General features: G+C 50.5%; 1 protein-coding gene across 2 annotated transcripts in view; it reads left to right on the top strand.

Moving 5' to 3' along the window:
• The window catches only part of WHRN (whirlin), a 58,047-nt gene that overhangs the window by 15,479 nt on the left and 19,069 nt on the right, over nucleotides 1-23,499 (top strand). For both annotated transcript variants that reach the window (XM_066563020.1, XM_066563019.1), the window contains exons 2-3: nucleotides 1,553-1,768; nucleotides 15,110-15,235. In XM_066563020.1, coding sequence (XP_066419117.1) covers nucleotides 1,553-1,768; nucleotides 15,110-15,235 — 342 coding nt within the window. The remainder of the gene's footprint in view (nucleotides 1-1,552; nucleotides 1,769-15,109; nucleotides 15,236-23,499) is intronic.

Below are 23,499 nucleotides of genomic sequence, written 5' to 3'. Positions count from 1 at the left end.
TCTCACAGTGGAAGCTGGAGGGGCAGAGGAGTTAATCACCTCCTCTGGCCCCCAAGGTCTTCTCTGTGCATGCTGGTTTAAGTGTGAGGATGTATTGAGTGATTATTCCTCTCATTAATTGACTGCTTGTGCTGGGGCAGGCAGCTGGTAACTCAGTGGCTGAATTTCTGGGAGTGCTGTCCATGTTCCCTGCAGGCACCAGGAGCTTTTCCAGGCTGGAGCTGTGGGGGCAGAGCTGGGGCTGAGCTGAGCCCTTCCCCACACTGGTTTTGTCTGCTGCCAGCACAGTCACTGAGAGGCTGAGATCCATGTCCAGTCTGCAAGGGGGAAGGCTCCAGGGAGACCTTGGGGCACTTTCCAGAGCCTAAAGGGGCTCCTTTATTAGGGGAAGGTGAAGTGAGGGGGCTGGAGAGGACTTGGAACAAGGGTGAGTGCTGCTCTGCCCCAGCACTGCCCCCTGTCCTGCTCTGAATCCTCTCCAGAGCTGCTCAGTCCCAGGTGCAGCCCATCCTGGCCATGGCTCTGCCCACCTCACCTCCACTCTGCTCTTTCCTGGCTGATGGGAAAGCTTTTCTCTGTGTTTCCTCAGCAGCAGCTTTGCCTTCACTCTGCTGCAGCCAGGAGAGAACAGAAAAATCCCAGCTTTTTATGCAGGAGAAACATCCTGGGGAAGGGATTTTTTTAGAAAATATCATGGTGACATCATAAGCCCTTGTCCTTGGCTAGACACGGCTGGACTGGGATTGGCCATTAATTAAAAACAATTCACATGGAACCAATCAAAGATGCACCTGTTGATAAGCAACCTCCAGACCACAATCCAAGCAATCAGATAATTATTGTTGACATTTCTTTTCTGAGGCTTCTCAGAAGAACCATCCTGGGGAAGGGATTTTTCAGAAGATCTCATGGTGACACATTAACTCCCTTAACCCACATTAACCCCAGAGTGCATTCCTGCCTTCCTCCTGCAGTTCAGATTTGTCCTTGGCTAGACACAGCTGGACTGGGATTGGTCATTAATTAAAAACAATTCACATGGAACCAATCAAAGATGCACCTGTTGGGAAGCAACCTCCAGACCATATCATGGTGACACACTAACCCCTTGTCCTTGGCTTGACACAGCAGGACTAGGATTGGCCATTAATTAAAAACAATTGACATTAAACCAAAGATCCACCTGTTGGGAAGCAACCTCCAGACCACAATCCAAGCAATCAGATAATTATTGTTGACATTTCTTTTCTGAGGCTTCTCAGGAGAACCATCCTGGGGAAGGGATTTTTCAGAAGATCTCATGGTGACACACTAACCCCTTGTCCTTGGCTTGACACAGCTGGACTGGGATTGGCCATTAATTAAAAACAATTCACATGGAACCAATCAAAGATGTACCTGTTGATAAGCAACCTCCAGACCACAATCCAGGCATCAGATAATTATTTACATTTCTTTTCTGAGGCTTCTCAGGAGAACCATCCTGGGGAAGGGATTTGTCAGAAGATCTCCTGGTGACACACTAAGCCCTTGTCCTTGCCTTGCCTTGCAGGTGCTGAAGGGCTGCAAGAAGCTGAACCTGTCGGTGCACTCGGTGGGGCGCATCCCCGGGGGTTATGTCACCAACCACATCTACACCTGGGTGGACCCCCAGGGCCGCAGCGTGTCCCCCCCCTCGGGGCTGCCCCACCACCAGAACAGCTCCCTGCGCAGGGACAGCGAGAAGAGGAGCCACCTGCAGCTCCTGCAGGAGGGGGATGAGAAGAAGGTGAGCAAAGGGGGGTCAGACACAGCCCTGGGGGGCTCTTCCCATGCAGGTGCCAGCACTCTTTGTCCCCCTGTATTGTAAATCAAAGGTGACTCTGATGAAGGGGTCTCAGGATCTTTTTGGGTTGCTGTGACCCCGAGAATGTTCAAAGTCTCTTTTCCCAGCCTGGTGCTTGAAGAAGGAGTCAGGGCTCTTCATTTCTCGGTCTCAAGGTTGTTTATTGTGTCTTATCTATAAAAATTTTCTCCTGCCCTGCCGAGGTCCATCCAGCAGGACAGTTCCAGGCACTCTGCCTGCCCCAGGGCAGGGTTATGTCTTTATACTAAAAACTACCTGTACAATGTTTATAATTACTTTCCAATACCTATCACCTGTGTTAGACACTGAGCTTCTACTCTAAACCAATCCAAAAGTGCCACCATCACAGCAGAAGATGGAGGCCAAGAAGAAGAAGGAGAAAGGCTGGACACACCCAGTTCCCTCCATCTTGCCCCCTGAACCCCCATACCAGAAACCCCAAAATCTACTTTTCCACCCCGTGATAACTTCACTATTATTCTACCTAAACTGTTGTGGCTTGCTGATCTTCATCTAAGGTTGGTGATTTGCTCCATGGATCACAATCAAACCCACAGGTGTTCTGGGCTCTGTGCCAGGGTCTCTGAGCCCCCTGGCAGGGGTCCTGGCCATCCTGGCCAGCCAGAGGGATGTGCTGGGTTCCCACAAAGGGGAGAGAGAATGATGCATCTGACCCCATGGATATCAGAAGGCTAATGAATTACTTTATTATACTATACTATGTACATTGTATCTAAACTGAATCTGCCCTGCACTCACTCTTGCTCACACTGCACTCATCATCTCTGATTCTCTCCTCACTGTCCCATGACAGTCCAACACACACACCTGGCCCTGACAGGCCAAGGAACAAAACATCCTCACTGTGGGTAAACAATCTCCATATTGCATTGTGCTTTGGCACAACACAGGCACAGCAAGCGAGATAAGAATTGTGTTTTCCTTTTTCTCTGCTTGTCTCACAGCTTCTCTCTGCTCAGAGGCCATGTGAATACCACACCCCTGGGATTGTCACCTGTGTCATTCTCCACTGGGCTGGCTCTTCTGTATCACAGAATCCCAGAATGATGAGGTTGGAAGAGACATCCAAGATCATGGAGTCCAACCTGTGCCCTAACACCTCACCTAGACTATAGCACCCAGTGCCATGGCCAGTCTTGTTTCAAACACATCCAGAGATGGTGATTCTACCCCCTCCCTGGGAAGAGCATTCCAGAGCAATTCCAGCATTCCAATTCCTTTATTATTCTTTCAGTGAAAAACTTTTTCCTAATACCCAACCTATCCCTTCCCTGCCATAGCTGGAGTCTGTGTCCTCTTGGACAGCCTGGTTTTCTCCCTTGGCTGTAGCTTTGCCCCTAGGAGCCCTGGAGGATGGGATGTGCTGGGTTTGTTCCTGTTTGGCACAGGGAGAAGCTGGGCTGGAGGGGAGGGATTGTCCAGTCTGTGCTGCCTGGGAAGGTCCTGCCAGGAGCAGCCACCAAAGCACGAGTGGGTTTTAAGGTTTGGGTTTTTCCCAACAGGTTGTTTGGCTGGACATTGAGGGACTGATATCCATGCCCAGCCTGGAGACAGGAAAGCTCCAGGGAGAGCTCAGAGCCCTTGCAGGGCCTAAATGGGCTCCAGGAGAGCTGGAGAGGGACTGGGGACAAGGGATGGAGGGACAGGACACAGGGAATGGCTTCAGTCTGACAGACAGTGGGGTTAGGTGGGGTTTAGGAAGGAATTGTTCCCTGTGAGGGTGGGCAGGCCCTGGCACAGGGTGCCCAGAGCAGCTGGGGCTGCCCCTGGATCCCTGGCAGTGCCCAAGGCCAGGCTGGACAGGGCTGGGAGCACCTGGGACAGTGGGAGGTGTCCCTGCCATGGCAGGGGTGGCACTGGATGGGCTTTAAGGTCTCTTCTAATCTGTGTCACCTGTGGATGTGGAGGGCTGGAGCTCAGAGTGCATTCCTGCCCTTCCTCCTGCAGTTCAATCTTTCCTCAGGTGTTCTTGTGAGGCTTGCCTGGGTCTCTTGTAGAGTTCTGTCTCTAGAGGGTCTCTTGACAGTTCTGTCTTAGTAAAAAAAAATACCCCTCCCCAATTCTTCTCTTCTGCAAACACTCTGGAATAAACCAGATTATTTTCCTTTTCTTTTTTGGGGTGAGGCAGCCTGAGTGAAAACCCTGGTGAGGGGAAAAGGAGCAGGGAAGGAAATGGCTTCAGTAGGGACACCAGGACATTGTGGCCAGTGCTGGGCCTCTGACAGAAGGAAACCATCAGCACATCAAATTTCCAGCCCTGCTCCCTGGCTGAGAGCTGCCCTCCTTTAGCAGCCCTTGGTGTAAGGGAAGCCAGCCCAGGCTGTTTGAGCTGCAATATTTGATCTCAGGGATTTGATGTCTCCTCTGCCACACTTCCCATGGCCAGCCAGGCCTGCAGAGGTGTCACTGCAGAGTCACAGTGCTCAGGTGCCCCTGCAGGGAGGGACAGAGGGACAGGGAACCTCATCCTGTACAAGCAGGACGTGCTGTTTCCACCACATGCAATATGTTTCCAATAATGTTCCCTCATTGCCCCCCATGGAATATCAGGAGTCAGCACTGCCTTTCCAGAGACACAGAATTGCTTGGAGCCTTGGCTATTTCCATCCTTTTGTCCTGATATCACTCTGTCTGTGCCCAAAATGTCCTCAGCTCCTGCAAGGGTCTGTGAGCTTCCCATCTTAGCCAGAGGGAGAGAAAATTCTAATACAGGGTGAGGCAGTTTGCTGATGAAATATTCATGTGGGCCACAAGGGAGAAGGGCCTATTATTTTTATTTTAAGGAGAGGAGGAAAGCAGGCTCTGCTGGCTCTGTCCCCACCCCCTGCCACCCAGTGTCACCTTGGCAGAGCAGCAGCAGCTCTGGGCAGCTGTGGGGAGCTGTTCCTGTGCACAGCCCTCCTTCAGTCCTGGCTGGGTGTGGGTGTGAAAGGCTCAGACACTGGAGCTGGGTGTCCCCTACCTGTGGGAGCCCCAGTCATTGGTTTCTCTGGGTCTGCATTGAAGGCACTTGAGATGATAGTTCATGTTGGGACTCAGGTGTTTATTATTTCTTATCAGTAAAACAGTCTCACTACTGTGAGTTCAGCAGCTTTTCATTAGAAGGCACAAAATGGCCAACAATCTCTTGGTACAAGGTCTTTTAAGTCTAAACTATCCAATTAAGAGCTGACACCTGGATTATTTTCCCTTTTAACCCAATAACATTCTCTGGAAAAATCCCTTTGCCCAGGGTTTTTCTCTTGGGAAACTGAGAAGACTCAAAGAAAAGGAAAACAATTCTCATCTCATTTGCTTCTCCTGTGCTGTGCTGATGTGGAATGTGTTTGGAGATTGTTCACCCACAGGTGATTGTTCCATTGGATTCTGCTGGGAGTTGTTTTCACTCTTTGGCCAATCAGGGCCAAGCTGTGTCAGGACTCTGGAGAGAGTCAGGAGTTTTCATTATTCTCTTTTTAGCATTCAGTAAGTATCCTTTCTGTATTCTTTAGTTTAGTATAGTATTCTTTAATATAATATAGTATTCTTTAATATAATATAGTATCATAAAGTAATAAATCAGCCTTGTGAGAACATGGAGTCAGATTCATCATTCTCTCCCCTCAGCCTGCATTTACAACATTCTTCAGGCACTGGAATATCCCTGTCTGGCTGCCTCCCTCCAGCCCATCTGCATGCCTGGAAGGAGGGTTTGTCACTGGGGTTGGGGGTTGGTTATCCCAAGGCTGAAGGATTTATTAACCAAAGGCCTGAAATGGAAAGCAGCACTGTGAGGAGTGTGATGGTGTGACTGAGCTTTCCAGGGATCTGTGGGACCATCCTGATGGGATGAGGAGTGTGATGGTGGAACTGAGCCCTGCAGGGCTCTGTGTGCTCGCCCTGGTGGGATCAGGTGTGGGATGCTGTGACTGAGCCCTGCAGGGCTCTGTGTGCTCGCCCTGGTGGGATCAGTTGTGGGATGCTGTGACTGAGCCCTGCAGGGCTCTGTGTGCTCGCCCTGGTGGGATCAGGTGTGGGATGCTGTGACTGAGCCCTGCAGGGCTCTGTGTGCTCGCCCTGCTGGGCTGAGCTGTGGCACAGGGTGGTTGGGCTCTGCCTCCCTCTGTGCAGGGTGCTCCAGCCCCCAGCATTCCCAGCCACCTTTTTCCTGTGGGCACTGGGGTTCCTCTAGTCCAGCTGTGGGAGAATCCCCCTCAAAGGGATTTGGGGATTGGGATTTGGCAGCTGGCTTGGCTCTCCCCATCCCCTTCCAGGCTGTCCTGAGCTGGGGCCAGGGGCTGTTCTGGGGGAGCAGAGGGGGTGCTGAGATCTGGGCCAGGTTTTTTGTGTAGACCTGACCTAGCACTGGAGAAGGGAGGTGAGGATGAAGGGAATGTTGGGCTGAAGGAGCTGCTGGCAGGTTCAGCCTGTGGTTGCCAAGGTGTTAGAGATCCTTGTTCTCCATGGCTGTGCTGTGTGGGGCAGGTGCTGGATTACCCAAATTTAGCATTTTCCTCTTGTAATTGTTCAGTTCAGTGTCTCCTCAGAGTCCTGTGCCCCCAGAGGGAGTCACCAGTGGTCAGGAAGTGTGAAAGGAAGGGTTTGCAATAGTGCAGAGCTCTGGGAAATGCTGCTGGAACCAGGCCAGACAGAGCAGCAGGTGACAGCCCCCAGCCCACCCCAGGATGTCACAGCCTGCTGGAAAGCTGGGACCTGCTTCCCATGCTCACCTTCTGCTCCAGAGCACTTGGATTTTTATTGTCTGTCCAGGCTTAGGGTCCTCTGGATTTGTCACAGCAGCAGCAAGAGCCATTTGTGCTGTGAATTGTCATTGATGGACTTGTGGGATTGACAGCTTATTTCATTAAAAGCACTTTGGAAGCCCTCAGACAGTGCAAACTCAGAGGTGCTGCTGAGCTGGGAGGAAGATGAAGTGTGCAGAGCACTCTGGCAGTGCTGGGAGTTCTCTGAGAAGCACCATTCCATCAGCTCAATTGGTGCCTTAATGTGCTTATTGCCAGGGGAGCTGCTTATTCCTGCAAGCTTTTGGTGCAGCAGAAGAAAGAAAACATAATAAAGGGAGTGTGAGCATCTCCTCAGCTTCAGGCACTTCTGGAGCCAAAAGTAGCAGTAATTATTATTAAAAAAAAAATAAAATATCAGTGCTAATAATGCGTGGCTTGAATGTTTGAGACACTGCTGGTGCCTACTTGAGCATGAAGGATAAGAGATGCATGAGAGGGAAGGAAGGATTTCTCTCTATTAGACTGTAATGACATTTGCAGTGGGAATGATCCAGCTCCCCACGTCTCTCACTGTTTGCTTGCTCTGGCCTTGCTGGGGTTTGGTTTTGTTTACAGCTTGAGGGATATCCAGGCTGGTGGGGGGCTGGTTGAGTTCCCTGTGGGACTGGAATATGGGATGGGAGCCACTGGTGCAGAGTGTCCTGGGGATTAAGGGCAGGGAAGGGTTCGGGTGAGAAAGGACCTTGAAATGCCATCTAATCCACCCCCCTGCAGTGAGTAGGGGCATCTTCAGCTCCATCAGGTTGTCCTGAGCCACATCCAGCCTGCCCTTCCACGTTTCCAGGAGTCACCCTTCTGCCTCAGGCATTCTGTAGCTGTGTCCCAGCAGATTCACCCCAAAAATGTCCTTTGTGTCACACCCCAGCCCACCCTGAGGGCAGCACTTCCACCTCTTGGTTATTTCAGGCACTTGCAATGCCTTGTGCAGGCTGAGCTAAAAGAGAGACTGGGCAGAGATCAAGAATAAAGCAGGGATTTATTCAAAGCATCTCCTCCATGGATCCACCTTGAGCAGCACAAGAGCCCAGCCAGGGCTGCACCCAAGATGAACCAAAATGGTCCCAAAATGCACGGCCGGGCACGGGGTCTCTCCCTTGGATCAGTTCTGCTCCATTTGCATCTTGCAGTTCATTGTCCCATTCCAGCTTTAGCCCCTGCAGTCCCATCCTTGTTTTTCTCTCTCCAGCCCACGGGGTTTGTGCTCTGGGGCTGAGATTTGGGTCATTTGTCCTTGGTGCCCAGCTGGAGCAGGAATTGTTTTGTCTCCCTGCTCTGTGCACAGAGCTCACCATGCCCTGATGTGAAGCCCAGACCCACACACTAAAGCAGCACAGAATGTGAAAAATAGAAAAGCTGAACCTGAGGCATCACTTTAGGCAGAAGCAGCACCCAGAATTGATGTTGGTGTTTGCCAAGCCCTGCCCTGTGGGGAGGCAGCACTGGCTCAGCAGGAGATGGAGCTGGGGTGGGCACAGACCTGGTCTGGTCCCTGTGCTCTGGGTCACCTCCCAGCCCTGGGAGCTGCTCCCTGTCCCCAGTGCTGGACATTGGGTAGCAGCCCAAGTCCTGGTGTGGCCTTAGGGTGTTGTCATTATAGAGCAAGGGTTCCATATTGCCAGAGTTTTGTACCTCTCTGATGTTTCTCGTAGGCAGCTCCTCTGGGCACTGACTCTTCCTTGTCCTCACAGCAGCCAACTAACTCCAGCTCCCCCTTAACCAACCAATCCCCTCTTTTATAACACTGTTCTTATTGGCTACAGCTGTGGCCTCTTAACATCAGGCCTGCTCCTAATCCTTAATAATTGGCTCAGCTGCAACTCTTTAGGGGGTAAAATTACTTTCTATACTACTTTTATTTACTTATGTTCTATCTCCCTGCCTTAGGGAGCTGCCCTGGGCAGGGGGTGACATTGGCACAGCTCTGGTGGCCCTGGCACTCCCAGGACTCAGGGACCACTCTGACCAGTGTCACAGCTAAAGGCTGTGAGGCAGCCCTGCCTCCCCACACTCGCTGTGTGCAGGATGTCTAGACACAAACTGTGGGGTTTCCTTGGGAAGCAGGAGGAGGATGAGCCCTGCCAGCCTCCCCAGGTGTTGTTTGTGTTGTGTGGCAGCAGCAATGGCCTGGAAATAGCTGCCAGTATGGCTGGAACCTCCTCAGACACCCAGCTGCGTGCTGAGCCCTACTGGGGCAGGCTAATTCCTGCCTGAAAGGCCTTTTTCTAATGGCAAATTGGAATCTGTCGACAGGTAATTCCATAAAGCCAGACAGCAGCAATCCTGTGCAGGAATCAGCTCAGAGCAAGTCCCTCACTGATGATGGCATTTTTATTTTTATTCCCCTTCATTTCCTGCTACAGGAGATGGCAGATGTTTCAGCCTTGAAACAGAAATTAAAACTGTGACCTTGGACTTCCTAATGGTTCTGTGTGATGCACGCAGGAGTCACCTGGGGCTGGCACAGGGAAGGAGGTGGGCACTGGGCACTGATCTGCTGTGGAATGCCTGGCAGAGGGTGGGGGTGACCTTACCTGGGTGTTACTGTGCCTCCAGGACCTAAAGGGGCTCCAGGAGAGCTGCAGAGGGACTGGGGCAAGGACATGGAATGACAGGACACAGGGAACAGCTTCAAGCTGAAGGATGATGGAGTTAGACGGGATATTGGGGAGAAATCCTTCCCTGGCACGGTGGGCAGGCCCTGGCACAGGGTGCCCAGAGCAGCTGGGGCTGCCCTGGATCCCTGGCAGTGCCCAAGGCCAGGCTGGAGCAGCCTGGGACAGTGGGAGGTGTCCCTGCCCACACCAGGGGCAGTCTCCCATTCCTCTGGGAGAAGAGCAGGCTCTGGGGAGATCTTAGAGCTCCTTCCAGTGCTTGAGAGGACTTGGGAGAAGGTTGGGAAGAGATTTTCATGAGGATGGGCAGTGATGAGACAAGGAGGACTGGCCTTAAGGTAAATGAGGGCAGGGCTGGATGGGATATTGGGAATTAGGAATTGTTCCCTGTGAGGGTGAGCAGGCCCTGGCACAGGTGCCCAGAGCAGCTGGGGCTGCCCCTGGATCCCTGGCAGTGCCCAAGGCCAGGCTGGACAGGGCTGGGAGCACCTGGGACATGGAAGGTGTCCCTGCCATGGCGGGGGTGGGATGGGATGGGATTTAAGGTCCTTTCCAACCCAACCCATTCCTTAATCTGGGATGTCCTCAGTTTCCCCCACAGAACAGTTTTCCCCTGTCCATGTTTGCTGCCTGGTTTAGGATGGTGTCAGGACAGCCTGGATTTAGGAGCTCAGGGTGATCCCAGCTCTCCCTGAGGGAGCTTCAGCCAGGGGGGGAGAGTGGCAGCATAAAGTGGAAATGGCACCAAAATGCCCTCTCTGGGCCCAGCCTTGGCACTGGAGTGCCAATCACACGGGGGCCAGTCTGAGGGGAAGAGCCCAGGCACAGGGGCTTGGCCCAGGGAATGCTGTGTTGAGGCTCCCAGAGGGACCTGGATCACCACTGGGAACATCTGGGAACCACTGGGAACATCAGCCTGGTCTCAGGTTGAGCTCCCTCCTTGGGCACAGCTGGGCTTGTGCTTCAGAGCTGTGTGTGGGCTGTGGGCCAGGCTGGCAGGAGGGTGACAATGGGACAGCCAGCAGGCAGGGCCACCCTCCTGCCACCACCCAACTGTGCCATCACTGCAGACCCTTGGGAAGGAGAGTGCAAATTGTCCCCTGTGGTCCCCAAGCCCTTGGCATGGAGTGGCTCAGCCTTTGCTCCATCCTGGCAATCAGCCTATCCCTGCATTGCTCCTTTCATCTCTTAGGATTTGAGCTTTTATATTTTCCATCTATGTGTAACCCTGCAGTTGCTTAGTGTGTAACTCCAAACTCCACACACAGTGGGAGCTGCTGCTGCTTTCCCATTTGGGGCAGACACAACAATTCCTCTCCAGGCCTGGCAATCAAGGACACCTCACTGCCTCAGGGCCCAGAGATGGAAACAAAAGGGAGTTGGGGCAGCAAACTGGGGCTCAATGACTTCCTTACCTGAAGCTGTAATTGGCAGACGAACCCCCAATATGCAAATGGACCAAACTTATAAAAGTGTGAAACCTGTGACCCCTCATCCATTTTGGGTGTAGGCCCTGGGGGGCTTTGTCTGCCTGAAATGGACCTGAAGGCTCTTCCATAAATAGAAATGTGTTTTATTGCCTTAATTCTGTCTGGCCTGTGTTTTTAGGTAGCCCAAAAGTCCTCACCTTCCCTCCCCAGGCTGACCCAGCACTCTCCCTTCCCCAGGCATTCCCACACTCTGCAGTGAGTCCCTGAGCTGGCTGCTCCTGCTCTGCCACGCTGTTCCTGGCAGCTCCTGCTGCAGGGTCCATCCAGGGAGCTGCAGCTATTAGCTGATTAAGAGATGCAATTAAGCCCTGAGCTACCCAACTTTCTGGGCTGCCAGCAGGTTTACACACAGCTTGGCTTTGCTGGTTTTTGTGGCTCCAAGATTTCAGTTTCTTTGCCTTTCCTGCCTCTGGAAGTGCAGGTTTGCACACAGAACTCAGGTATTCTGGTTTTGGTGGCTCCAGGATTTCTGTATCCATGACCTTCCTGCCTCTGGAAGTGCAGGTTTGCACACACAGCTTGGGTTTGCTGGTTTTTGTGGCACAGGTTTGCACACACAGCTTGGGTTTGCTGGTTTTTGTGGCTCCAAGATTTCTGTTTGTGGCTCCAGGATTTCTGTATCCATGCCTTCCCTGCCTCTGAAAATGCAGGTTTGCACACACAGCTTGGATTTGCTGGTTTTTGTGGCTCCAAGATTTCTGTTTGTGGCTCCAGGATTTCTGTATCCATGCCTTCCCTGCCTCTGAAAATGCAGGTTTGCACACACAGCTTGGATTTGCTGGTTTTTGTGGCTCCAGGATTTCTGTTTGTGGCTCCAAGTTTTCTATATCCACGCTCTTCCTGCCTCTGGAAGTGCAGGTTTGCATGCACAGCTCGGGTTTGCTGGTTTTTGTGGCTCCAGGATTTCTGGATCTGTGATTTTCCTGCCTCTGGAAGCACAGGTTTGCTCAGTGCAGGGCAAACCATCCTCTGACACCCCTTGGAGGTGTTCATATGGATTGGTGGGATCCCCTCTCAGTCTTCTCTTCTCCCACAGCCTCCTCATCAAAAAGAATCTCTCAATTGATGCCTTCAGATTTTAGCCTTCATATTTTTCAAGCCCTGTTCTGCATTGGTATAACTCTATAAACTCCATATAAAGTGTTAATTAATCGTCTCCACATTTTGGCCAGGCCAAACAGAGCAGCTCACGTGGCAGCCCCTGAGGAGCAGAGGGACAGGGGGTATCTCTTACTCCATCTGATGCTCTCCCCAGCTGGGGGGAGCAGCTTCTCAGCTTACCAGGATAGTGTTAGAGGGAAATGGAAATGTCTGCCTGCAGAGCTGCCCTCCTGGAGCCCTAGCACACAGAAATGTCATTTGGGCACTTACAGAGGGAATTTTGCCATTCCCAGTCTATTCTGGTGTGATCTGTGATTCCAGGCACCTTGCTGCATTTCTCTAACTTGTCATTTTTTCCCAAACTGCTGGGGGATTTTTTGAGAGGCACAGCCACGATGGGGTGAAAAACTTACAGCAGGGAAATCCTAAATTTCCCCATAACAGCATTTCAGTAAAGTTGAATCTTTTCCTAATTTTCAAAAGCACTCAGCCAAGTGTTCTGTGGTCCAGAGCAAGGTTTCCCTGTGAAGAGAAAACCAAAGTGCCCTTGGATGTGACAGGCAGCTGCTCCTTTTGGTGGGTTCAGTGCCCAGCTCATCTCCCCAGCCTGGAGCATGAAGGTCTCTGTAATTCCTTTATAATCCTTCCATGCTAAAATTGTTTCCAGCACTTTCTGCCCTTTAAAGCAGCGAAAGGAAACCCAGGGAACATCAGGTTTTTGAGAGAAGGATGCTGGTACAGGTAGTTGATGTTTTACAGTTCTTATTCCAGCTTTGCATCCATTTCTCTAAATCCAGAATTTGGAGCCTTAAGTAGATTTGTGTCCTGCTGCTGATTTCTGTGTTTCTGTCACCAAGACAGAAAATGGTTTTCAATACCAGCCACTCTAAGGCTGGCCTGAATTCCCTCTGTGATGCTGTGTCCTCTAGAAAGATGGATTAATTACTGACCTGAAGCTGGGAATTATTTTTCCATCCAGGTAAATGTTCAAGATTTTGGTTTGACTGCAGTAAAAGGGTTTAAATATAAAAGCCCTTCACAAACAGCTTGTTTCTGGCTGTTTCTATCAGTGTGAAACACATTTTGGCTTTTCTCATTTGTTTTTATTCCTGCTGTCTGCTTTTATCCAGAAGTGACTCAAAACTTGGGAGCAAAGCAAAAAAATAACCCCGGAATTACTCATTTTAAAAGTGTCATGCAGGGAGTGAACAAAGGCCAATTTAAATGGAGAGTCCTTGAGGGGGCTGAGCACAGGATTACTCTGCTCTCCAAATTCCCACCTGAACACCCAGATATTGTCAGGCCTGTGAGGAAGAGAGGGTGGATGAAGGCAGATGGAAGTTGGGTTTGCAATCAGCATTTGGTGGGGAGAACATCTGCCCAGGTGCTGCTGGCAGGTTGTGGGAAGTATGAAATGGCTGCTGCAGGATGTGCTGGATCTATGGAAAGGGTTGTTAATTGGAGATAATCAGGTGCATGATTATCCCTGTGGGGTTTGTCCTGTGGGGAGTGCCTGGAGTGGCCCTGCACAGTCAGCTCTGCCCAGGGAAGGGCAGAGGGCTGGAGCTGGGCTCATGCCAGGCTGGGTGGAGGGGATTGTGCCATTCACATTCTCTGATAAAATCCCTTCACCCAGGATTCTTCTCCTGGGAAGCTGAGAGGCCTCAGAGAAAAGGAAAACAATTCTCATCTCATTTGCTTCTCCTGTGTTGTGCTCATGTGGAATGTGTTTGGAGATTGTTCACCCACAGGTGATTGTTCCATTGCATTCTGCTGGGAGTTGTTTTCACTCTTTGGCCAATCAGGGCCAAGCTGTGTCAGGGCTCTGGAGAGAGTCAGGAGTTTTCATTATTCTCTTGTTAAGCCTTCTGTCTGGATCCTTCCTCTATTCTTTAGTATAGTATAGTATTCATTAATATAATATAGTATCATAAAGTAATAAATCAGCCTTGTGAGAACATGGAGTCAGATTCATCATTCCTGACTCTGTTGGGACATTCCCTGCAAATCCAATAGGGGATAATGGCTCTGTTTGCTCAGGCAGCAATGCCAGAGGGGGAATTCACAGCCAGTGCTGCCTGGCACCACCCCACTGCTGCTCCTGGGGTTTTGGGGGTTGTTCTCAGGTCTCTGCCCCAGGGGTGCACCTGTGTCACCATCCACTAGGGCAAGCAGGGTCGTGATGGTTCATTTCCAGATCCCAAAAGTGCACAATACAAACAGCAGGGGACTGGCAGTTTAATCACAACAAATGCACCTTTATTGAGGGCCAACAGCAAATGCAATAGAGGGATCAGAAAAGAAAATAAAAGATAGAAAGTCAAAGAGGGGAAGGGGAATATAGCTACCAACAAAATGGAATCCTCATGGTCCAACCACAGATTCACCGTTCATGGGGGTTCACCAAAGTCCTCTCAACAGTTCCAGTTTACAGAGTCTCAATCCAAAGGAGAGGCATCTGGCCAAAAGGTGGGGAAGATCCATGGGCCATTGTGTTGAGACCCCTCAGTCTGTGGGGCAGGTGTGAGTGTGCAAGGACGAGGCACCATTTATCAGAACCTGTGGGGCAGGTGTGAGTGTGCAAGGACAAGGCACCATTTATCAGAACCTGTGGGGCAGGTGTGAGTGTGCCAGGACAAGGCACCATTTATCAGAACCTGTGGGGCAGGTGTGGGTGTGCAAGGACAAGCACCATTTATCAGAACCTGTGGGGCAGGTGTGGGTGTGCAAGGACAAGCACCATTTATCAGAACCTGTTCAAAGCAGTGCTCTGTGAAGGCACAGTGAGCACACCTGCAAACAATCACAAAACATCCAGAAAACGTCCACCTCAGCCAGGCCAGAGCTCCTGTTGGGGTCTTCAGGGTCCTTGTGATGATTGTGAGGCAAATGAAGGAAACTCCAGACAACCTGTAAGAGGAGAGAGTGGAAAACTACTGTGGACCAGCTGATTTGCTGGCCTTTAATAAATACTTCTATTGTCTTTATCTGCTCTAGCCTCTGTTCTAGGTAGCCACTCCAAGACATCACACCTCCCTGGGTTGGGGGGAAGAGTTTTCCATTAAAGATCCTGCCTGACAATCCACCCCCATGTGCTGCCCCTCATGTAGCTGAACTTCTCAGCCGCCAGAGCTTTTCCTCCTGCTTCCCACTGCCTCCTCAATCCCACAGGAGCTGCTGTCCAGCCCAGCTCTGTGGCTGTGTCCCACCCCTGCTTTGGACACCACATCAATGTCTCTTCCTGTTCCCCTGCAGGTGAACCTGGTCCTGAATGAAGGGAAATCCCTGGGCCTCATGATCCGAGGAGGGGCAGAATATTCCCTGGGCATCTACATCACGGGCGTGGACAAGGGCTCCGAGGCAGAGAGCACTGGCTTGAAGGTGAGAGTGATCCCAGAGAGGGTGGCAGGTGACCAGGAATGTGTCCAGGTGGGGTTGGGATGAGACTCCACCTCATCCCTGGGCAGCTGGGGATGGCAGAGTGCTCTCCAGGCCATGCTGGGGATGGCACAGTGCTCTCCAGGGCATGCTGGAGGTGGCACAGTGCTCTCCAGAGCATCCTGGGGATGGCACAGTGCTCTCCAGGGCATGCTGGGGATGGCACAGTGCTCTCCAGGGCATGCTGGGGATGGCAGAGTGCTCTCCAGGGCATCCTGGGGATGGCACAGTGCTCTCCAGGGCATGCTGGGGATGGCACAGTGTTCTCCAGAGCATCCTAGGGATGGCAGAGTGCTCTCCAGAGCATCCTGGGGATGGCAGAGTGGTCTCCAGGGCATGCTGGAGGTGGCACAGTGCTCTCCAGAGCATGCTGGGGATGGCACAGTGCTCTCCAGAGCATGCTGGGGATGGCAGAGTGCTCTCCAGAGCATGCTGGGGATGGCACAGTGCTCTCCAGGGCATCCTGGAGGTGGCAGAGTGCTCTCCAGAGCATCCTGGGGATGGCAGAGTGCTCTCCAGGGCATGCTGGGGATGGCAGAGTGCTCTCCAGGGCATCCTGGAGGTGGCAGAGTGCTCTCCAGGGCATCCTGGGGATGGCAGAGTGCTCTCCAGGGCATGCTGGGGATGGCACAGTGCTCTCCAGGGCATGCTGGAGGTGGCACAGTGCTCTCCAGAGCATCCTGGGGATGGCAGAGTGCTCTCCAGGGCATGCTGGGGATGGCACAGTGCTCTCCAGAGCATGCTGGGGATGGCACAGTGCTCTCCAGAGCATCCTGGGGATGGCAGAGTGCTCTCCAGGGCATGCTGGGGATGGCACAGTGCTCTCCAGGGCATCCTGGGGATGGCACAGTGCTCTCCAGGGCATCCTGGGGATGGCACAGTGCTCTCCAGGGCATGCTGGGGATGGCACAGTGCTCTCCAGGGCATCCTGGGGATGGCAGAGTGCTCTCCAGGGCATCCTGGGGATGGCACAGTGCTCTCCAGGCTGCAGGAATGCTGCTGCCAGCTCCCTGCAGAACCCCAGAGGTCAGGCTGGCACCTCTGCCCACAGCCCTGGCTGGGCCCCAGCTGTGTCCCAGGGATGTTGGTGGCCTCATCAGCAAGAGGGGCAGTGCTCTGGGGCACAGGATTTTGAGGCAGGGACAAGAAGAGGCACAGGACAATTTGTAGAGGTGGAAGGGGAGGGACTGCCTGGAGCTGCCAGGGGTGTTTGTCCCTGTGCCAGGGTCAGGATCCATCCCCTAAACCCCAGAAGCCTGAAAGTTTAAATGCAGCATGAGAAAGAAGAAGCTGCATTGTTTTCCTTGGTGTTTTTTCTGTTCCCTGGTTTTGCTGCACAGGGAAAATCTCTGCTTTTATTCCTTTTGCATCCCCTGGCAGTGAGGAGATGTCACAGGGACAGTCCCAACAGTAGAACTCCTGGCTGAATCCCTCCCTGCCTGCTTGGAATTCCAGCAAACACCCACACTCAGCAGCCAGAGCAGTGCCAGTTCCCTGCCCTGTCCCCCCCAGGTCCTGGCACTGTTGTTTGCACACCTGAGCCTCTGCTGGTTGATTCTGGAGATCCCCCCCTGCTGCTGTGCTCTCCAGGCAGTGATTTGTGTGTCCAGCAGGCTCGTGCTGTGCTGGATGCCAGCCTTGGTGGGATTTCAGATGCTCACAGCTGCTTCCCCTCCTGATTTGTGTATGCTACAGGCTGTAAATTCAGTGCTGCCTGGAGGTTTGGAGGTAAAAAAGGCTTTTTAGGTCCTTCTGTTAGACATGGTGGGGTGTAGATTGCTGCTCCAGGTGGTGGTGGAAGGGATGTGATGGCACAAGGAAGCAAGAACTGGTGGATAAATGAGATTTCCAGGTAATTTGTTGCTCTCTGAAATGGAAATATTGTGGGATTGCTCAATATGGGCTCAACACAGCCTGGCTGGGTTGATGGGAAGCTGATTCTGAGGTGATGTTTAGATGAGAGAAAAGGCAGAAATCCTTCCCTGGGAGGGTGGGCAAGCCCTGGATCCCTGGCAGTGCCCAAGGCCAGGCTGGACAGGGCTGGGAGCACCCTGGGACAGTGGGAGGTGTCCCTGCCATGGCAGGAATGGCTCTGGATGGGCTTTGAGGTCCCTTTTAACCCAAACCAATCTGTAATTTTGTCAGACATTTCATTTTTAGCTCCTTGTATCTATCGCACCAAATCAGAATTTCAGACTCTTCAAATAATAACAAAAATAAATAATTCATAATTAAATAATTAATAAATAAAAACCACTTCCCTTAAATTTTGATGGAAGGACAAACAAAAGCTACTGAAAGCCAGGCAAAACCAAAGAAGTTTCTCTGAGGCTCAGAAACTTTTCCCAGCTCCAGGAACAAGGACCAAGACCCTGAGATGAGGGTCCCAGAGGAGCTGCAGCCCTGCTGGTGTTGGTTCAGGTGCTGCTGTCCTGCTCCCTCAGCAGGCAGAACTGCAGCCAAAACCAGGCTGGAGCTCTGCACTCAGTCAATAACTCAATATTCATAGGCTTGCCCTTGGCCTTCTCGATGTTTATTCATTCATGAAACTTCTGACAATGTGTTCTTGGGGCATGGTTGAAAATCTGCTGCCTCCGAGGAAGTTCTGAGAGTGAAGAAGTGGGGGTTAGAGGAGGGGGGTGACTCAGCCTCGTTTGCTTTCAGCTCCTGCCCTTCCTGCCTCCTTCCTGCTGTCCCCAGTGGTGCTGGCACGAGCTGAGCTCCTGATGCTGTTCCTGGCCCTGCTGGCCCTCATTTCTTCTTTGCTCATTTTTCCTGGTGCTGTGTTTTGTCAGGATTGGGGTTCTTTTTTGTCCTTAAGCCATTTTTGTTTGCTCTGCTTGACCTTTAGATCAGAAATAGCAGATTCCAGGGAGCTCGCTCTGAGCAAACAACTCAATATTGAGTTCCCAGAACGAGGGCTGGGGTGGAAATCATGATCCATATTTATCCAGATATGAGAGGAGAGGAACAGGGAGACTGTAAATAGGAAGAGCTGAATGATTTTACCTCAGCACTGGCTGTCATAGAACAAAGAGTAATTTAGGCTGAAGATCTCCAAGATCATCGTGTCCAACCATTCCTCCAGCACTGCAAGGCCACCACTGCCCCATGTCCCCAGGTGCCACATCCACATGACTTTAAATCCTTCAAGGGATGGGGACTTTGGAGCCCTTTCAACCCTTTTGGTGGAGATTTTTTCTTAAATATCCCCCCTGAGCCCCCCTGGCCCAGCCTGAGGCCGCTCCCTCTGCTCCTGCCCCTGTTCCCCGGCTGTCCCCTCCTGGCAGGAGCTGTGCAGAGCCACAAGGGCCCCCTGAGCCTCCTTTGCTCCAGGCTGAGCCCCTGCCCAGCTCCCTCAGCCTCTCCTGGGGCTCCAGACCCTTCCCAGCTCCATTCCCTTCCCTGGACACATTTGGTGTCATCTGCAAACTCATCCCAAAGCCACCCCTTGAAAGCTGCAGTGAGCTTTGAGGTCTGAACACAGACAAATCTCCTAGAAAAAGAGAAGATGGAGTAAAAACCTTGTGGCTCCTCAGAGTTTGGGAATGAGCTGCAAAGTGACAAAGTCACTCAGGAGTTTGTGGTACCCAAGATGAGACATTTCTCCTGGTCCTTTCAGTGGTGTCACCTAGATGGGGACAGAAATCTCCTCTCCTGGGAGGCCATCAAAAACCTCCCCCCCAGGAGTGCCACAACTATTGGAAAAGCAAGCAACCCCCATGGAAGGGAAGAATGATGCATCTAACTCCATTGATATCAGAAGGCTAATTAATTCTTTATTATACTGTATTATTCTATACTATATTACACTACATCTAAACTGAAACTGCACAAGTACCCAACTCCACCAAATGTGATTGTCTGCTGACAGTCCTGACAAACACACGTGGATGCAATTGGTCAAAGAATCCCCAGAATGCATTCCACATGAGTTCAACAAGAGGAGCAGCAATTGAGACAAGAACTGTTTGTTCTTTCTCTGAGATTCCTCGTTATGATTCCCACAAAACATCCTTGGGAAGTTGTGCCTTGCTTTTCTCTGTGGAGAGAAATGCAGCCACACACGAGCACTGCCACCCCAGAGAGCCCCTTCCCTCCCTAGGCTCTCATCTCCCCTCTTTGGGCTGCAGTGTTTGAGGAAAGGACCCATTTTGAGCCAGCCATGGCCCCTTCATTCCCTGTCCTGTGTTGGATTTGCAGGAAAATGCCCCATTGAAGGCAGGAATGATGCATCTGACTCCATGTTCTCACAAGGCTCATTTATTATTTCATGATACTATATTATATTAAAGAATTCTATACTAAACTATACTAAAGAATAGAGGAAGGATCCAGACAGAAGGCTAAAAAGATAATAATGAAAACTCCTGACTCTCTCCAGAGCCCTGACACAGCTTGGCCCTGATTGGCCCAAGAGTGAAAACAACTCCCAGCAGAATGCAATGGAACAATCACCTGTGGGTGAACAATCTCCAAACACATTCCACATGAGCACAGCACAGGAGAAGCAAATGAGATGAGAATTGTTTTCCTTTTCTCTGAGGCTTCTCAGCTTCCCAGGAGAAAAACCCTGGGTGAAGGGATTTTTCCAGAGAATGTGAATGGCACAGGTCTGTCCTGGACCCTTCCCACATGAATCATCTGGATCATCTGCCCTGAGCCATTTCCCTCCTGGAGAAGCTGAGCACTCCCTTATTTACTGGGAGCCTTCATTTGGTCAATTCTAAATTGATCCATACATTTTCCTGCCCGTATCTTTAATTTCTTAAGGGCTTTTGGTAATTATTTGTGCTGCAGAGAGGTTCCTTCTACTTTAATGCTATGTCCAGTGTCATTTAGCCTCTCTGCTGGCACTTTAGTGGCATTAAACAGGACTGCTGCCAGTGCCAACCCATTTGGCATCATCCCCTTGGCCCTGTTATTCCCAGCTCACTTTGCTGTCTTTTAACCTTAACTCACATTTAAAATCTCTTGCCTGTTTTTCTGTCTGTATGATTGAATTTCCCCCAGAGCAAATTCTGATTATTTTAAAGAGAATTTTTCAGAGCAAACTCTGATTAAAGAGAATTTTTCCAAGCAAATTCTGATTATTTCTGCTGCTCAGAACCCTTGTCTGAAGCCCATCACGTTTCTCTTGACTGCACCTCCCCTTCCCCACTGTCTCCAGAAGGAGCAGGAGCCAGGGCTGTCATTGAGGTGTAATTTCCAAACTCTCTTTTTCTCATGGTGTGTCACCTTTAGCGTGTCGTGTTCAGCCCCTGCATTTCAGGCTACAATTTTCCCTGGGAAATGAGAGTAATCCACATTTTCAGAGGTGTTCAAGCATTCAGCACATCCTGGGTATCCACCCACCATTAGCTGAGCACAACTGAAAAGTAGTTCCTGAAATATCCAGGGCAATAATTTTCCTGTGTTTTATTATAACTTTTGTGTGTGTGTGTGTGTCTTATTATTATTTCTTTTATTCTGTGCCAGTTTGGAGCTGTGAATACAGCAAATCATTTCTCAGGGTCAGCTTTTGTTGTAGTCGATGGTTCTTTTGCTTCTCTGCAGATTTTTTGTTACTTTCCCACTTGACTTTGGGGGAAAACTATAATTATCTATGTTAATTAGCAAAAAATCCAGGGCCCCTCTGGTCTCCCTGATGTTACAAGAGCGTGCCAGGCTCCTCTTGGTTCACTCTTAAAAGGAGAAATTAAAGATTATTAAACCCATGTAACTGTCCTGAACCAAAAAAAACATGCAAATTTAATCCCTGCTATGGAAAACCATTAAAGATTCATAATTGCAATAAAACTGCCTAATCAAATTTGGATTTTTATTGTTTTGGTGCTGCAGTGAACTCTGTGCTCCTTGTTTGAGCAGCAAAATCCACTCCAGGGCACCCCTGATGGATCAGAAAGGCCTGGGAGATGATATTTGTGCACCTGAGTGGGGGTTTCTCTTGGCATTTCAGCCCCTGGCATAATTCCTCTCCCCTGTTACATTGGTAGCTCTTGGAACCCTGGTTACTGAGAATTTCAGATTTCTGTGCTGACAGACACTGACCCCCAGGAGAACACTGCATTGACCTGAGGACGTGGGGAGGCTTCCAAAATGGAATGGCAGGACTGGGATTGTGGGTGTGGAGTTGGAATAGAAGTGTGTGATATCACAGGGTGGGAAACTTAGAGTTTAAGGGTTTAAAATATAGTAATATATGTGATGCAAGATGGAGGTTTTAGAGAAGAGGCTGGTCCTTCTTCTTCACCTTCTTCTTCACTTTCTTCTCCTTCTCCTTCACCTTCTTCTCAATGGGTTTGGGTGGTTTTGTGTAATTGGATAAAAAAGCCCACATTGCAGGCCATGAGTGGTTGGTTATTGAGTTAAAAGTAAAAATAATTTAGGTGTCATTTCTTAATTGGACAGTTTATCCTTAAAAGGCCTTGTAGAGAGAGAGATGGGGCTCCATTTTTAGTTTGTAGAGTGAAGTGCTGTAGAACTCACGGTTTGTGAGACTGTGACATGGATAAGAACTGATAAACATCTGAGTCTCAACAAGAAATATCATCTTGTGCTTTAATCCTGACCCTGGCAGAAAAGAAGCAAAGAATCCACAGGTAGCCAGCAATTTTCTGACAGTGGATTTAAAGCTGACAGAGCTCAAAGAGAAACTGAGATTTTTGTGGAGCCCCATGGTTGGGGTCATTTGTGTCATTTGCTTTCCCCTGGGATCCCTCCCTTCACACTTCTGGGATGTTTTAGGTCACTTCCAACACAAACCATGGAACTTTATGGTGAAGAATGAGGCAAATCCACTCAGGGTCCCTGGATGGAGCTGAACATGGAGCTGAGCTCTCTGCTTCTGGACTCAATGATCCTAAAGGCCTTTTTCAACCCAAATGACTCCATGATGCTCCTGCTGCAGGTCCTTTTTCCTCTCAGCACCACTCTGAGCATCCTCCCTGAGCCTCCTCTGTCCTTTGAGCAGAGGGAAGGGCAAACAGGAGCCCTTCCCTGGCTTCTCATTATTGCCAGCATTATTTTGTATAGCTCCTTCCAGCCCCCCACATGATCTCCTCTCTAAATTTAACAGGCCTAATCTCTTCCATCTGTCCTTTCACAGGCACCTTCATCTGCCACTGATCATTTGTTTCACTTCTCTGCAACTTTTCTCTCCCTGTGTCTCCTTGCTGGCCAGGCAAGGAGAAAATCCATGCTGTGTTTTGGTAGAGCTGAGCTGAGGCCTGTGGTTAAGCAAAGATAGGAAAGGGCAGTTTCAAAAATGTGGTTTATCAGGAATAGGATGAATTGTGATACGGGAGTGAGGAGGAGCAGCCCTGGATGCCCTGGGAGCACAGAGGAAGAGGACCTGGGATGAAGGGTGAAACACCAGATGGGTGCTGTGTCTCAAACAAGGCCAGGCTGTCAGGGCAGCTCCTGATTCCAGCAAAGGCCTTGTCCAAAGAATGAAATCTCTTAGGGGAGGAAACAGCAGAGGAGAGATGGAATGCAGCTGTGCCAGATGCTGCAGTTTGTGATGGAGGCTGTGGTGAGCCCCTCCCTGCTGCATGCAGAGATCTGAGGGCTGGGGCCACCACAGATGGTTCCTGACATCCCAGAGCAGCAGCAGGGACTGGGCTGGAGGCCTTGATGTTCTTTGGGGTTGGTCTGGTTGGTGGAGGAGACTGGGCAGATCAGTCTGAGCTGGGATCCTCAACAGGCCCCTCCAGCCTCACTGGCTGCCAGCTTGAGGGATGATCTGTGGTATTTTCAGGGTTCCCCATGGCAGGAAGGAAATGATGAATCTGACTCCATGTTCTTAGAAGGCTAATTTATTATTTTAAATTCTATATTATAGTAAGAATGCTATACTAAACTATACTAAAGAATAGAGGAAGGATCCAGACAGAAGGCTTAACAAAATAATAATGAAAACTCCTGACTCTCTCCAGAGTCCTGACACAGCTTGGCCCTGATTGGCCAAAGAGTGAAAACAACTCCCAGCAGAATCCAATGGAACAATCACCTGTGGGTAAACAATCTCCAAACATATTCCACATGAGCACAACACAGGAGAAGCAAATGAGATGAGAATTGTTTTCCTTTTCTTTGAGGCTTAGATTCCCAGGAGAAAAACCCTGGGTGAAGGGATTTTTCCAGAGGATGTGAACTCCTTCCAGAGTCCTGACACTGCCTGACTGTGATTGGTCATTAAGTCAAAA

This window comes from Molothrus aeneus, chromosome 19 (assembly GCF_037042795.1).
Source record: "Molothrus aeneus isolate 106 chromosome 19, BPBGC_Maene_1.0, whole genome shotgun sequence".
NCBI classification, from domain to species: Eukaryota; Metazoa; Chordata; class Aves; order Passeriformes; family Icteridae; genus Molothrus; species Molothrus aeneus.
This window is presented reverse-complemented; position numbering and strand designations above follow the sequence as displayed.